At 38.3% G+C, this 16,834-nt stretch overlaps 1 protein-coding gene and 1 long non-coding RNA gene across 5 annotated transcripts in view; one reads left to right on the forward strand and one right to left on the reverse strand.

Moving 5' to 3' along the window:
- coro1cb (coronin, actin binding protein, 1Cb) lies at positions 1–15,952 on the reverse strand. Of its 4 annotated transcripts, XM_048187803.1 has the most exons (12): positions 14,787–15,945; positions 13,038–14,141; positions 8,995–9,194; positions 8,736–8,858; positions 8,496–8,625; positions 8,197–8,378; positions 7,995–8,114; positions 7,799–7,903; positions 3,711–3,856; positions 3,002–3,059; positions 2,418–2,660; positions 1–2,118 (listed from the first exon to the last, which is right to left on the reverse strand). In XM_048187803.1, the coding sequence occupies exons 1-12, from the start codon at positions 15,880–15,882 to the stop codon at positions 1,999–2,001; spliced, it is 3,627 nt and encodes a 1,208-aa protein (XP_048043760.1). In that variant the 5' UTR covers positions 15,883–15,945; the 3' UTR covers positions 1–1,998. The 4 variants fall into 4 exon arrangements, with proteins under 4 accessions (XP_048043760.1, XP_048043759.1, XP_048043762.1 ...); XM_048187802.1 differs by having other exon boundaries at positions 13,038–15,945; XM_048187805.1 differs by lacking the exons at positions 13,038–14,141; positions 14,787–15,945 and adding an exon at positions 11,091–11,933.
- LOC125266826 overlaps positions 15,131–16,834 on the forward strand; it is a 10,493-nt gene continuing 8,789 nt past the window's right edge. Inside the window, exons 1-2 of the long non-coding RNA XR_007184562.1 lie at positions 15,131–15,260; positions 15,370–15,459. This is a non-coding gene — a long non-coding RNA (uncharacterized LOC125266826). The remainder of the gene's footprint in view (positions 15,261–15,369; positions 15,460–16,834) is intronic.

The raw sequence follows: 16,834 nt of genomic DNA on the forward strand, positions 1-16,834 counted from the left end.
AAGAATTATGAATGAAAGGATTTATTTTAGAGTCAACCTTTTTTTATTTTAGGTGAAGTTTGGAATGCATGCACAAGACTGTTTAGGACACAGATAAGTGCTCAGATTCATGGATGTTGTCCTCCAGCAGTGGTCAACTGAGGAGGTCTGTCTAAAACCAGAAACACACATAGAGGCACCAATACATTTACAGTACATATACATCAGAAGAGCCTGCAGGTAGCCACTGCCTCTTAAAGCCAAGTTCATGTATCAGAGCATGTGTTAGCCCAATATTCGGTAACATGAGAAGAATTCAAAAGTGGGGGTAAACTGGAGAACATGGGTAATGATAGCAAAAAAAATAGCCATTTCCTATTCAAAATAAATTGATACCATTTCTGTGGGCAAAAACGTCATGCAAAAGGCAAGTGTTGAGCATCCAATGTTTCTGACTTCAAAGTGGTTTATTTCCTGAGGTGCAACAGTAATTTCATAATTACTATAAAGTTACAGCGGTAAGTTTTTGATTTATAATGCGTATGAATGATTAACGCATTTTGAACAACACTTGCAAACAGGTTTAGGTTCACATTCATTCTGCAACATTGTGTTATTGCTTCTGGATATATTGTATCTGACTGTGTTATATTTTGAAAAACCCTGTTGTTGGATGCCTTATAATCAATTATGAAGATCTCAAAGCAAGGCAATGGAGGAAATGACTATGTGCCTAATACTTCAGTGTCATGATCATCACAAGGGACATTATATGGACTGATTTTGAAATCCTAAATGTTGAATTTTAATGCTTATATGAACATTTCTTAGATTTCACTAAAAGCACCCACACACAACAAGATAATCGGGACGATTCTGGCCCCAATTCAATTCCCTTTCGACAATCCTAGCTAAAATCTTGATTATCTTGATGGTTCTTCAGATTATCTTATCAGATTTTCCTGTGGTGTGATGTGCGTTAAGAGTGAATGAATCTGCTCGGAAGAATGTCGGGGCTGCACCAATCTCAAATCGTAAATATCCAAAATGTATCCAATATTTACGATCAGAAATATTCATGTCAGGTGGAACAAAACGATACAAAATCAGAAAGCGAGCTGCCGGAAGCATAACACGACTTCATCCAAGCCTTTTTCCAAAGAATTTCTGTAAAAAGCACTCCATTTCTTCATGCCCGTCGCCTGCCATGTTTGTTTACTCTAAAGTCACGTTTTGTGAGATTTCCCATGTTCACAGCTGGGACTGTGGTTGTTTGTGAATGAAATCTGTTAGTGTGTTATGTGCTTTCTTGGTCACATCACGGCACTCCACGCACTATAGGAACAAAACTCTTAAATCTATGATTTTTTTATCATGTTTATGGTCTCTCGCATTTTGAAAATCTGATAAAATTTTATAAATCATTTAGTGTGGGCCAGCCTTAAATCATATACCCTTATCATCACCTATGATTACTTTCTGTAGTACCAATGGCCTTTACAATCACACAGTACTGCCTTTTCTGCTTATGTCCCACTTTGAATAGTATGACATGTTAAATTCATGTTTTTCAATAATCCACTATCTACAACTGGGAAAAACATATAAAAGTAGAAATAAAAGGAGAGGTTACTGCATCACCTCAAATTTGGCAGCACAACAAAAAAAGGAAAGAGAAATACTGATGTGTATATACAACAACACTCTAACATACTGGTAAATATCAGAATACTCATGGAAACAATGTTACAATAACTAAAAAAAGTAAGAACATTTTTAACAAAATGTAAAACATCAGTTAAAACCAGTGACCACTCTTTGCCACAATTTTGCTTCTGCTATGCGAATGCTTGGGGGAGACTTGACAAAAAGTAAAAGTCCATCTTGGAATGTTGCTTGAAGTTGTCCTTGTGAGAAACACCAAGCGGAATGATCGAGTCAAATTGAGAAATTTTGGCAGTGACTGACCCCCCCTGCCCACCTGAATCTCTCTCTTTCTCTCCATACTGATGCAGTGTCTTAGATTGCCACTTTAGCCACCTGCTCTTCCAGTTTGGCGATTCTCCTGTCCTGCAGCGTGACCAGATCTCTAAGGGACTTGACTTCTCGCAACAGCTCCTCTAACTTCACTTCATTCTTCTGCGGAGCAGAATAAAGAAACAGTGTTTTAGCAGCAAATAAACACCAGTTATTAGAGCAGGGGTAGGCAAGTTCGGTCCTAGAGAGCTGCTATCCTGCTGAGTTTAGCTCCAACCTTAATCAAACACACCTGAACAAGCTAATCAAGCTCTTCAGGATTACTAAGGCTATAGGCAGCTGAAGGTTTTTTTTCAGGGTTGGAGCTAAACTCTGCAGGACAGTGGCTCTCTAGGACCGAACTTGCCTACCCCTGTATTAGAGGGAAGAATAAGAACAAGTCAATGAAGCATCATCCTTACTCTGGTTAGCTGAGGAGAGGCAGGTTTCTGAGGAGTTGCTGGCTCCTCCACCTTCTTGGTTGCCTTGTTATCCAGCACATTTTTCTTGACTACTTTGAGGTCCCGATTCTTGCCCGGGACATAACCGTGTTTGAGCGAGATCAGGATTGGTTCACCATTCTTGCCTTCAAACCACTCCTCAGCCTCTAGCGCCGGGTCTGGACCTGCTGTGTCCGGATAGAGGTCGTCCTGGAAGAGGTCTGACTGCCAAGAACAGAAGAGACAGGAAATACCGTAATGAGTATTTTGGAATCACGTACTCATGCTGTTTGTTTTCTCTGAAAACATTAGCTGCTTTAATGCTAACTGAAATCACTCTAACTGCCTCCCCTTTTCTTCATCAATTAATGACCATTAAATCACAATTTTGATTGAGCTTTGCCAGTAAAACTTAACACAAGATAAATAAAACCTAATCAACTGAACATCGTTAAAAATTATAAAAAATACTTTTTAAAAAATTTTAATAATTGATTTTTTAGGATTATATATTGAGGATACAGAATGATTACATAAACATCAAAACATAATACAGTGAAAAGTACCTTTCTAGGAACGGTCATGATAATTGGCTCACACTTTCTCTCATGGAGTTTATAAAACCTGTGAGAAACAACAGACATGTTATTGTGTTATTATTGGATAACAGTACAGCAATCTTTTTTTTTTTTCCATTTATAATGTTACACAAGATTTCTAACTTTCTAGAAATAAAAAAATCCTGAGAAAAATGTTTCCACAAAATATTGAGCAGCACAACTGTTTTAAACATTGATAATAATATATGTTTCTTAAGCAACGAATCAGCATATTAGAATGATTTCTGAAGGATCATAGGATCATGTGACACTGAAGACTGGAGTAATGACAGCTGAAAATTCACCTTACCATTGTCACAGGAATACATTACATTTTAAAATAAAATAATTTAAAAAATTAGGTAAAATATGAATAATAATAATAATAAACACATAATGTATGCCCTTATGAAAGAATAGATACTAAAACCAATGATCCATACAGTGATCATTAGTTGCCAAATAACATTTCAATGACCTTTTAGAGCCACAGCATGATCAGTGCCGCACTGCTATCCCATTAGATTTTATAGTCAATGACAGGCTAATGCCTCCCCCTACTGGAGAAGAAAAATCAAACTAGCAGCAGGAGTAAAGCTAAAAAGCATCAAGTCACACCACTGAGAAGCATAATCAGAATGCTGAAGGCTTGAAGTCCTGTGCAAATAGCGCATACCTGGCTATCTCGCACTTGTTGACATCTAGGCCTCTTTTAGGCATGTATCCCATGCCTCTCTGGGGCTCCTTGCTGGAAAACGTGTTGAGGTAGTGCACATACGGTGCCTCGTCTGTGATCTCGAAGTAACGGATACTGCTGTCACCCTGGACAAGAAAACATGGTTATAGCTTTGCTAATTTCTCCACAATGTCCTTTTCACAATTTATCTTAAAATATATATCCCAGTATTGATGTGAAGCCAGTGGTCCAAACCTTCTAAACTTCTAGGGGGGGGGCAAATTATTCTCGAATGAAAAATTGAATTTATCTTGGCATAGTTAAATAACAAGAGTTCAGTACATGGAAAAGACATACAGTGAGTCTCAAACTCCATTGTTTCCTCCTTCTTATATAAATCTCATTTGTTTAAAAGACCTCCGAAGAACAGGCGAATCTCAACATAATACCGACTGTTACGTAACAGTCGGGGTGTACGCCCCCAATATTTGCATATGCCAGCCCATGTTCCCAACATTATGAAAGGCATTAGACAAGGGCAGCCAGTATTAAAGGCAGGGTAGGTAAGAAATTTTGTTCCAAATTTGTTTAAACTTTCTATATATATACATGCATAATTAAAATGTAAGAACTCTGATAAAAAGAGTATAAAAATCGAGTGACTCTAGACCGTTTAATCTGTATTAAACACAGCTCATTATTTCCATCCGGGACGAAACATAGGATTGGCTTAGGTGGCTGTCACTCTCTCGCAACCATGGCAACCACCCTTTTGCCACACATGACCTGCCCACTTGCGCGCGCACGTTTGATTTGGGGAATCCAAGAGGCATGGATCCTAGGAATACCAAAACAATGGCAGAGAAACAGCAAGCTAAATTCACAGTACCGGCCTATGCAGTTAGTGAAGGCAAACCAGGCAAAAAAAGGAAGACAGTAACAGTACAAGAAAAGGCAATGAACAAAAAGTCTTTGGATAAACAAAGAAATAAAACGCGAGTTAATATCGGCGTGGCTTTCCAGCGATGGCGAGAACTGAGGGAACTCAAGGGGCTGAAAAGTGACTCCTTGATGGCTTTATTTCTGCTGGACAGGTAAATCTTTCTTTTTGTATTTTGATCATACATATTTTTTTGTTTATTTTTTCATGAAGCATGTGTCATTAGCACACGTAGCTGCGTAATATAGCTAACATAACATTACTTAGCGAGCCGTAGTAGAGACGATAAATAATGATAGCTATAGTGTTGAATTGTGCATAATTTTACCCTCTGTCTAAGTCTTTTACCATGTTCACCTGTAAGTTTACCTGCACGTTTTTTTCGCCTTTGTTTTGTTTTTATATTCTCTACCTATGTTTACTGATGTCTTTATCTTGTATCTGTGTGTGTCGTACACACTTTGTTGTATGTGTGTGTTATTATTTTGTGTCTGCAATGCAGTTGTGAGTTGATATTTGAGTGTATGTTACTCTGTTGATCTGTAGAACAACGTATATGTTATGAATCTTACACGAAATTCATCTTCATCACAGTGTAAATGATGGTAATGGAAAAACGTGTATCATGCAACCTGTTTTTAGCTTTGCCTTATAGATAACTAGCTCGTTAGCGATTCAAAAAATATATATTTTAAACTTTACCAATATCAATATGCTAGCTTGATAGTGAGTACTAAAATACATCTTGTTTGTTTATCTTCATAATTATAAAGTTATTTTTATTACATGTGATTCTGACATGATGTCACTACATGCACTGTGCTCCTTCCTCTCCGCTCGTCTCAGGTAAATAATGCGTCTTCCAGCTCAGTGGTCGGAGTCACACGTTCATGCGTTTTGGGGGCGTGGCTTTGGAAGGAGCCCAGAAGGGAGGGGGTGGAGTGAATGGAAATAATGAGCTGTCTTTAAAACAGTCGTGAGAGGTCTACAGACACTCGATTTTTATACTTTCTTTTTCAGAGTACTTACATTTTAATTATGTATTGATATATAAATAAAGTTTAAACAAATTTTGAAAAAAAGTTTTTTATATATTTTTTTGCCTACCCTGCCTTTAACGTCTGGATCTGTGCAGAGCTGAATCATCAGACTAGGTAAGCAAGCAATAACAACAGCGAAAAATGGCAGATGGAGCAATAATAACTGACATGATCCATGATATCATGATATTTTTATTGATATTTATAAATTGTCTTTCTAAATGTTTCGTTAGCATGTTGCTAATGTACTGTTAAATGTGGTTAAAGTTACCATCGTTTATTACTGTATTCACGGAGACAAGAGCCGTCGCTATTTTCATTTTTAAACACTTGCAGTCTGTATAATGCATAAACACAACTTAATTCTTTATAAATCTCTCCAACAGTGTAGCATTAGCCGTTAGCCACGGAGGACAGCCTCAAATTCATTCAGAATCAAATGTAAACAATATAACAGTATACAATACTCACATAATCCGACGCATGCATTCCGCATGCATGACGAACACTTTGTAAAGATCCATTTGAGGGTTATATTAGCTGTGTGAACTTTGTTTATGCACTGTTTAAGGCAAGCGCGCGCTCCGTGGGTGGAGAGCACGAGATTTAAAGGGGCCGCACAGCATAAATCGGCTCATATTTAATGATGCCCCAAAATAGGCAGTTAAAAAAATTCATTAAAAAAATCTATGGGGTATTTTGAGCTGAAACTTCACAGACACATTCAGGGGACACCTTAGACTTATATTACATCTTGTAAAAAAACGTTCGATGGCACCTTTAAATTTAGATAAATTAAAGCTGCAGCATGTAGATTTTCGCCGCTAGAGGTCACCTATTCAAAACAAAGGCATAGCTTGATTACGCCGAGTTTGAGCGCGGAATCATGGGAGATGTCGTCTTCACCTCACAGTCAGTAGAAAAGAATCGGAATGGAATTCGGGCAGAAATCATGTTCATGGATGAGATTAACGTTACTGTAGTATGAAGCAGAGCAGGGTGAGTGATGTTGGAGCTGAACGAGACCACTGGAGCGAATGCTAATGAGAGAAAAACGCAACACACTCCTCACGAGCAGTGGAACTTTTATTATGCCGCTTCCGCTTCTTCCGGTCATGCATATGAGGTAACACAGCACTGTTTATCATATTAGATACATTTGACTGTGTTGAAAATTCTCTTATATCATTAGTCTGTGCGTTCGCTCAGCGGCTGTTGTGAGACACTTGTTGCACACTGCAGTAGGATAGATCGATTTTAGAATATCATATTAATTAGCTGGATGGCTTGTGTTGATAAATGCCAAGCAATTAATTTTAAAACGTAGTTTATGATGGAGAAAATGCTGTATTACTGTTACTAAAAATAAAGCTGCATCTGATTATGCTATGATAGCTAACGTTACTTGACAAAATAGCGTTTTTCTCTGAAGCATGGTAAAAGCATGGTATTCTCGGAAAATCAAGAAAACTAGATTTAAACAATAAGACTAAACGTGTTGAGCTATATAACAATAATTCATTTTCTGTCTATAAATGTAACCAAACAGTTGTTCCCTTGTCTAATAAAACATGTAATATATTAAAGCATCTTTGGTGTTTCCATGATTTCTACAAAATAAAACCAGAAACCGAGGGTAACGCGGATATGACACAATTGACAGGCAACATCTGGACACGTCCCATATCCTTGGTTAAAATCGCGATTTTATCACAATCTACAAATAGTTGGAAACATTTGGGATATTGTAAATACTCAACTGAACAAAATAACACTGGCCTTGTGGTTTTTGGATATTTTACTGCAAAAATCTTACATATTGTGCCTTTAACATAATCTTAATTAAAATGTTAAAAAACACAAAACAAAGATGTCCAATATTAAACTGACATTATGGTTTTACATTTTTTTATTATTACAACCAAATTGCCATTGGTACATATCAGCTAAAATAGGAGGAATTTTGAATATTATCTCGGACAAAGTGGAGCCTTGGAGTCAAAATAGTTGAGGGGAAAAAAAATTGTGCTGAGTTGTGTATTCTTTTTAATCAATATGTTGTATTGAAATAAAATATAATATTGCAGAACTAAAAAAAACTTGCCTACCTTTCCACACAGGTAGACCACATTAGTATCAGGGTCATAGAAGGGAAGCAACACTCCATTGCTGGTGTCCATTTCGTGCACTGATATCGGCTCTTCCATGTTTTTCTTAAAGAACACATCAAAATATTTCATAATATTGCATAAAAATGTTTTTAATTTTTTAAAAATGTAGAAAAAATCCATTTGTTTGGCTTACTGGATTCCATAAGGCCAGCTGCCGCTCACTCATACGACTGAAGCCGGTAGTGAAGATGTTTCCATCAGCCAGAAAGATGGCCCTCATGGGCCGGGCTCCCTCATGGGCCTTATCCTTCTCCTGTGATCATCAATGCCAGTAAGACACTCAGAACTGTGAAAATAAAGAGTCCTCAGCTTAATTTTGAGATGTTTTCACTTACCGCAGTGATCTTTCCCTTGCGTGGATCGATAACGCGCACTTTCTTATCCTTGCATGCGGTACAAATGAGGCTGCCGTTGCGACTCCAGCAGACGCTGAAGATCACATCAGGATGCATGTCCTCCAGGTTGATCAGAGCTTCTCCAGTGCCCACGTTCCAAATAATGATGAGATTATCACATCCTGACAGAGGAGAGAAGACAAAACAGTTTTTTTGATCATTCACTCACAGGTTTTTGATGCTCAAGATGATAAACGCAAGGGATTTTATGTAGCGCGCTTGCTTTTAACATCTCTTACCTGCACTTAGCAGAACATTGCGAGCTGTTGGATGCCACGTCACAATGCCCACCCTCTTGGAGTGACCCTCCAACACCACGACTGGCTCAGAAAGAGCTGAGGTGAGGCCGTTCTCAGGGATTTGCCACACCTTTGTGACAAAATGGGAATATTTGAATAATTAATAATTATAATTACTCTTTTTGACACGTTTCTGAGCATCCTTTTTATGAGGGGATGTAGTGAAGGAGCTGAGCATACCATTACTGTACAATCTTCAGAGCCGCTGGCAATGACATGATCATTGTGCGGGCACCAGTCAATGTCCAGCACAGGGCCTGTGTGACCACAAACAGTTGGGTAGGCCTTGTCAATACGACCCGTCTGCAAGACAGGAAGTAGGGACAGAGAGTATGAATTTATGTCTCATCTTGCATAATTCTGACCAACAAAGCCTATTCAAATTGCACATTTCAAAAATGCTGAGTGGACATTTAATTCATATGCGGTTATGGCTTACCTTTTGCAGAGGCAGAACAAGGAAAGCTCCACCCCCACTAGCCTCCACAATAATAGCAACAAATTTGGGGTTTACTGCACAAAAGGCACTGTCCCAGGTAACCCGTGAAACCCTAATGTCATCATAGCACTGGTCATTCTTCACCGCCTGACCAAACACATGACGGAATTTACTCTGTCGTACCACTCGTCTGATCATTTCTGAAAAGACAAGAGAAGTGTTTTGTTCTTACTTGTAATTATTTTTTTTATATTTAAAATAATACTATGTTTAGAAATTCAATGTTTATTATCATTACTACTACCTTACAGTTTATATTTTGCAGTATAACACAGTCATAATGGCACACGAATGAAAGGATATTCAATGTTTTTCTTTTGCTTGCAGACTTAATATTGACAGTGTATCATGTTAGAGTAAGATGAGCAGTCAGCTAGACAGCACTGGGAAATGGTTTTCCGTTTCACTTTGTATATGCACTTCTCCATAAAAGACAAGCAGAAAATGCAGTTTTGTGTGTGTGAATTTCATTGAGCCACTGTGTAGAAACTTCTTGTTATGAGAAAGCCAAGCCATGCTCTGATGACAGCTTGTTTACATTATACACATACATATATATTAAAGTTACTTACTGGGGGGGGGGAAATACTACATTTAATCAACTTTTTTATTAGTACATACTGTAAAAAGTGGATGAGTTGTTAGCATAAGGATCTATTTCTTCTCAAACTAACCCTTAAAAACTACTTTCATGGGTGTAATCGTATGTAGTCAGGTTGATTCTGTCATATTGAAATATTTTTTTGACTTCATCAGTTAATTTACTTATCAAATGAAGCACATATTTTAGCTTACTTGACAAAATCGTTTTATAGTGTCTGAAAGTTCATGCATCATATGTAGACTATAAAAATAAACATTTCTTGAACAGATATAAAATTTGTATTGTTTATGTATCATCCATGATAAAAGTAAGATACAATACAACATAACCTAATGAAATCTAATAAAATCCTAATGATGCTCATTTCTTATGATGCTGCACACACCAATGATGCTCAAAAAGGATGCACACACCTATGATTCCCAAGAATGCTGTCAAGTTAGCATATTTTGAGACACGGCCATAGTGCTTATAGTGTTATAAAGGGTATAACAGATATACTAATTGATATTCATAATTATACAGTAATAATCACTGGTTATATGAGTCGCCTGCAGCACTTGCTGAGATGAGTTGATAGGGCCCTGATTGGTGACGGTGTCTCCCTAAATACTAGCAACTATCATTAATAACAATGATAATAAATAAAGCCGATTTCAAACAGATGTGTTTGGGAGAATAAAATGTGGTCTTCACAATAAAGCCATGGATGTGTTTTTGGAAATAGGTCAGATGCATGGCGGTGTGATAGTGTGTGTTTGCTTTCTAATGGCCGAGCTGCGTTATTGATGATGCTGATGAGCATACCGGCGAAAAAAAAAACCTCACACCAACATTTATATTTCTACTAAAATATCAATTAAGATAAAGAGTGAGAGATAAAATATGTATATATGAGATAAAGATGAGGAGAAATATAAGATATTCGCCAATAGTACAAGAGTGAGAATGAAAAAACATGACATAATCGATAAATGGGCAGGCTTCTGCTGGTGTGAGAAAATGAGAGCTAATCGCTAACCGAACAAATGAATGAAAAGAGCTGAAAAAGCATCAGTAATGCAGCTTGTTTTGAGCCGAGCGTGTTTTTCGTTGCATGCGCTGGAGAAATGCGACGCGCCGCTTTGGAGTGGAGGCGTGCTATCTAACGTACCCGGCACAGGTCATTATGGTCAACTTTCAATTAATATCTCACTATTTCAGCTTATCTCGCCAATATGCAAGATCATCAAAGGCTGGATATGGCCTCACGTGTCAGAAAATGACGCTAAATGCAGCATTCACTAGCGCAAGTTTTTCCGGTTAGGTACTAGCTGTTTCTAGAGCTTGTTTTAAATCAGTGATGCTTGCTAAAATCGAGCTAGCATTCCAGTAGACGCTAGTGCAACACTGACCTGCCTTACATTAATATGACCAAACGCAAAACGCTTACCTTTATCAGTACTAGGTCTCTCAGAGCGTCAAATTCAAAGCATTAATTTATTTTCTCACAGATTCAGTTTGTGCTGGTGACTGTCTCAGTGAATTGCGGCTAGCCACAATAGCTTCCCTCCTCTCCTTTATTCTGAATGAACGGGAGAAAACGCCCTTGTTCTCCTCTCCCCTCCCCTCCTCCTCATGTCCTCCTACATGGACATCAGTTCTATGTGTGTGAATAAGAAGTAGGCGTACAAATTGTACCGTACTGGCCGACAGGTCACTGTGGTTTAAATGGAAAGGACATCTTATACATGAAAAAACCTTTGAGCATCCCTCCATTGCAAACATTACCTTGCTTTTCCATCTTGTGTATTTAAACAAGCTGTGCTTGGGAGCTGATAATGTTACAGGAGTAATTATGTTAAGAGTGAAAAAGGATGAAGTCATGCTCATGTTGGATTATGTTACAAAGTGCACTGTGCCATACAATCTAATTTGGAATCTTATTTTTCTGTTTCAGTGTGGTGTAGAGCTTTTTAAACTTTGTGATATTAAGGACCCCCAAATATGATGATCTGAGGGACATATTATATTACATTGTGTATTATAAATGGAACATTTTTACACCAATAAATAATTGGCTTGTATATTGTACTAAAGCAAGTTGTTGAAATATTATTAGTTTTTTTCCATTAACCATCTACAACCCCAATGCCAGATCAACAGAAAGAAAAGAAAATTCCAAACGTCACAGTGCAACCGTGCCAAAAAAAAGTCACTGTTTGGATTTTAATAGGCAAATACGTTAAGGAATTGATCATTATTATAGTAATTATTATGTTTCTAGCATGTTATATGTTTGGCAACGGTTCTTTTAACCCTTAAAGATGGAGTTTGTAGCTTTTCATTTCTTAAACAACCATGTAGGAAGACACATCATGGCCATATTCCTGGATGACAAGATTCACCAAGGTTAAAATTGTGAAAGAATTGTTCAGAGAGCATGAAGAATCATTTTCACACATGAATTTGCACAGACTTTAATTTCATTGAAAGTCTTTGGGATGTGCTGGAGGAGACTTTACAGAGTGCTCACCTCTTGCATTGTCAATACAAGATCTTGACCAAAAATTGATGCACCTTTATGGAAATAACATCACAACATTTATTTTCATCTAGAGGAGCATCATTTTTTGGTCAAGATCTTTTATTGACAATGCAAGAGGTGAGCACTCTGTAAAGTCTCCTCCAGCACATCCCAAAAACTTACACTGAGGTTAAGGTCATTGCCAATTCATGTGTGAAAATGATTCTTCATGCTCTCTCTCAACAATTCTTACACAATTTGAACCTGATGAATCTTGACATTGTCATCCTGGAATATGGCCATGATACATCTTAATACATGGTTGTTTAAGAAATTAAAAGCTACACACTCCATCTTTAAGGGCTAAAAGAACTGTTGCTAAACATATAACATGAGAAAAATAATAATCAGTGTAATAATGATCCATCCAGACTCTTAAGTATTTGCCTATTAAAATCCAAACAGCCACTTTTTTCTTTTGGCCGGGCAGTGTATTTCTTATTGGCTGTTCATGTTGTTGCAAATAATCATGGGTATGGTTTCATCCTCCTGTAGAAGTGTAGTGCATTTAATGGATTGCTGTTATAGTCTAATGTTAGATTATACACCATTGGTGCAAAGTACTGTGATGCTACAGTAATGATATCAGGTATATGGTATCATTTGATGTTCATCTATTAGCTGTATTTACATGTGCTAGTGTTACTAGTCAAGAAAATCCTCCCAAAAATGTCCATAATACGTGCATTTTCACCTGACAGACACTTTAGATAACTATGCATGTCTCACTTATACTGAAATTTGATCAAGATTCTTTATAACCCTGTCAGCTTTATACTGTATGAAAACTGGGAATGCAATCAGCTGTCTTACCTTTCTTTGGTGAGGATCTTCTTTCCATTTTATGGGGAGATGTTTGTACATCAAAGGCTGTTTTCATTTGCGATACTTTTAGAGTTTGGCTTCCCACTGCCACAACTGGCCTGGCTTCCATTACGTTTGTCCTGCTGTGATGTATCACTTTCTCCTGGACTTTGTTGCTGTCTCTGATGAGTTCGGAGACAGGCCTATATCTGGACACTTCGTTTTCTTCTGAAGCGGAAGAATCACTGCTTGGAATTCTACAGGCGGCGTGAGGATATCTGGTTGGGACTGCAGTGGGTTTAGTGTCTTCTTCATCCTTAGTGTCCATCATGTAGCTTTCAGAGTCACGTCTGCCATATTTCAAAGGATGTTCCACATTTTCCACACCAGAGTCTTTGCTTGATTGGATCTTCTCCGTGTCTGTTTTAGCAAATGGATTTTGAGGCTTCTTTGGCACAGGTGGTGGTGGGCCCTTTATTTTTGCTTTTTTTTTCAATAATGGTCTCAGCTGAGACATATCCATTTCTTTTAGTTCTCTGTCATCGACAGTTTCTATCAAGTTATCACAGTCAAGTGCAACAATTTCATTGTATGGGGCTAAATAATATCTTGGAATATCAGCAGCCTCAGGCTCTATGGACATGCACATGCAGGATGGGGACTCGATATAATAAGGCAACATATCAAGAGATGATGCATGTGTATTAAAATCCTCAGCGGACTGCAGTGCCGCCTGCCTTCTGTCCATTTTAATATTTTTGAGCAGCAGGTCCAAATATTCGCTTGGCTCTTCTATGGAATGAGAAGACTTCTTGCTGCCAATGGCTTTTTTAAAGGGATTCTTTGGTTTCTTTGGAACAGGTGGCGGTGGTCCTTTGATTTTGGCCTTTTTTTCTGTCTGATCATCTGCGGGTAAGACGTCAGGGATCATGCTCTGTATTTCAGTGTGAGGAACGTACATATGAGAGATGTCAGATGACTTCCTCGCCTCCTGATCAGGAAATGCATGAATCTGAAGTGGTGGTGTGATCACAGCCGTGAAATAGAGAGGCTCTTTTTCCCGTTGCAAAGAGGCCTTCTGTGTGACTCTCGCGGTGTCACCGCCATCAAAATCTGAGCGAGAAAAAGAGTTAAAATGGTTAACGATAATTGGATCTAAATGTTTACTGCTGCTCTCTTTGACCTCTGTTTCTGTGTCTGCACCATCCAGCCTGTAGATCTTTTGATCACATACTCTTTTGTCCAGATGCACTTCTTCTTGAATTTTATCTTTTTCTCCTGATAATTCAACTAAAGATCTTCCATTAAGATGACCATCACAATCTTTCCTGCTTTCTGTGATTTTCGACTGAACAGCTTTTTGATAAACAGATTTACTGTCTCTTTTCACACATGGTGCATCTGCTCCCCACACTCCCTTTTTGGCTGGGTGAGGTGCATTGCTAACAGGGACTTTTTTAGCACTGGATTCAGTTAAACTCTCAGATGACATGACTGCTGAGTGCTTTTCCATGACAGTGAATGCCCCTTTGTCATCATTTTTCTTCTCAGTGTGAAACAAAGTATTTCTTTCGCTCAAATCTGAATGGAATGTGCTTAATGCCTTTTGTTCAGAGTCCTCCTCAATCCTTAACGGAACTAGAGCTGTGTCTGCATTTGTGGGTTCAGTAACACTCTCAGTGTCAGAGTCGAATGTTGTCACTCTAGATTTTAATAAACAAAGTTCATCGAAGGGAATATGCAAGATTTTGTCCTTACCTTCAGTTTTACCCCATGCAGGAGCTATAGTCTCTTCTTTTCCCAAAAATGGTGTATGGAAGGTTGGGTTTCTTTGGTCTTTTCTGAAGTTTTCTTTGGGTGTTGCTGCAAAATTTGTCTGTGAGGCATCATAAGGTTCTTTTAAAATACATGTTGACATATCCAGACTGATATTTTTGTCCTTCTGTAAATCATCCTGCTTATTTGCACTCCGAAGCCACGGGCGACTTGAATGTGAATGTGAAAGTCCAGTGATTGACGGACAAGTTGTCGCAGTCTCCAGACATAAAGAATCAGCTCTGTCCAAATCCTTAAATCTGTCCGGATTAGGACTTTCTTTGTGTTGAACAGTTCCGGCACTTTCTTTGCAAACTTTGTCACAACTTTTCCTAATTTTAGCACTACTTAGGGTCTGAACTTCATCTTTATCTTTACCCTTTGAAACTCTTTTTTCCTGGAATGGCTGTCTTTCAAGTAAATTAGCATTCTCCGATTCCAAAGAGAATTTCCTCTTTATTTCAGCATCACCACTCATCTTTGTCATTGCCTCTGTGTCTAACGTCGAATTGTGTCTGTCCACCAGCGTTCGTGTCTCATTCTTCTCAACGCTCACGGCATCATCTGTTGAGTCCCCTTGACAAGAACCTTCTAACATGTTTGGCGTATCCTTGAGGTGAGTTTTGTTAGTCATTCCTTCTGTTTTGTCAGGTTGTTGCTGGTCCACAGCAGTAGATATATCTGTGGCTGTTGCGTCGCTTGTGACCGTTTTGAATTCTGAGGCACATGAACCTCCTGCCAGGCTCAGTTGAGGATTTGGTGTCCTGACATTCTGTGAAACATCCGTGTCATAACTCTTACTGATCTTTTTTCCTCCCTGGTTGAAAGAGGGCTCAGTGTTGTTGTCATTAGGTGTTGTTGGTTCCTGACCAGGACAGGGCTCTAGTATGGAAGTGTCTAAGTGAACAAAATTCTGGTCTGTTTCTTCTGGGCAGTTGGAATGTGCTTCCTCCTCACAGTGGTTTATGATCTCATAGTCACTAACGGCACTGCTCAGGACGTCTTCTTTTCCTAGCTCCTTGACCGGTTTCTGTCCCATCACCCCTGTGAAGAACACATATCACCACCCATGAGTTTATGAACAGACCATATCTCTTTATCTGTAATGATCCCCCTCCCATCTCAAGCTCTCTCTTGTTCCTCTCACATCACTCCTTTCTGGAATGTTGCAATGCCTAAAATTAAATGACTCTCAATTTGGCCACTGAGTCACAGAACCAAAATGGGAACCGGACAACTGGCAGAGTAGATCAGTTACCAGGTGCTAAGGTCACATTAGACATGAAAGGGGAAAACCCACAGACTCCAAACATATCCCATGGGTCTTGACAACAAAACTTCTATGTTTCCATCTAAGTTGTGAAATTAGTTTATTTTAACACATTACAATTAAAATGAATTACAAATAAATATAATTATTAAAGGATTAGTTCACCCAAAAATGAAATTTCTGTCATTAATTACTCACCCTCATGTCTTTCCAAACCCATAAGTTCTTCGTTCATCTTCGGAACACAAATTAAGATATTTTTGATGAAATCCGAGAAGTATCTGAACCACATATAAACAGCATGTCATTGTACCTTTCAAGGCCCAGAAAGATAGCAAAGACATCGTTAAAATAGTCCACGTGACTACAGTGGTTCAACCTTAATGTTATGAAGCGATGAGAATAATTTTTGTGCGCAAAAACAAAACAAAAATAACAACTTTATTCAACAATTTCTTCTCTTCCCTGTTATTCTCCTACGCTGTTTACATTGTAGACACAGTGCAGCGCTTCTGAGTTCTAGGTCAGAACGCGGGCTCAGTATATTATTCAATAATGAGCCGACATTCTTCTCTAGAACCCAGAAGTCTACAACGTAAATTGCAGATGAGGGTGAGTACTTAATGACAGAAATTTCATTTTTGGGTGAATTAACCATTTAACCTTCTGAAATTGACCTTCTGAAACCTCCATTGCCCAGCCTGAGTGGTTTGAGAGTAAG

This window comes from Megalobrama amblycephala, linkage group LG4, assembly GCF_018812025.1.
Source record: "Megalobrama amblycephala isolate DHTTF-2021 linkage group LG4, ASM1881202v1, whole genome shotgun sequence".
Classification (NCBI taxonomy): domain Eukaryota; kingdom Metazoa; phylum Chordata; class Actinopteri; order Cypriniformes; family Xenocyprididae; genus Megalobrama; species Megalobrama amblycephala.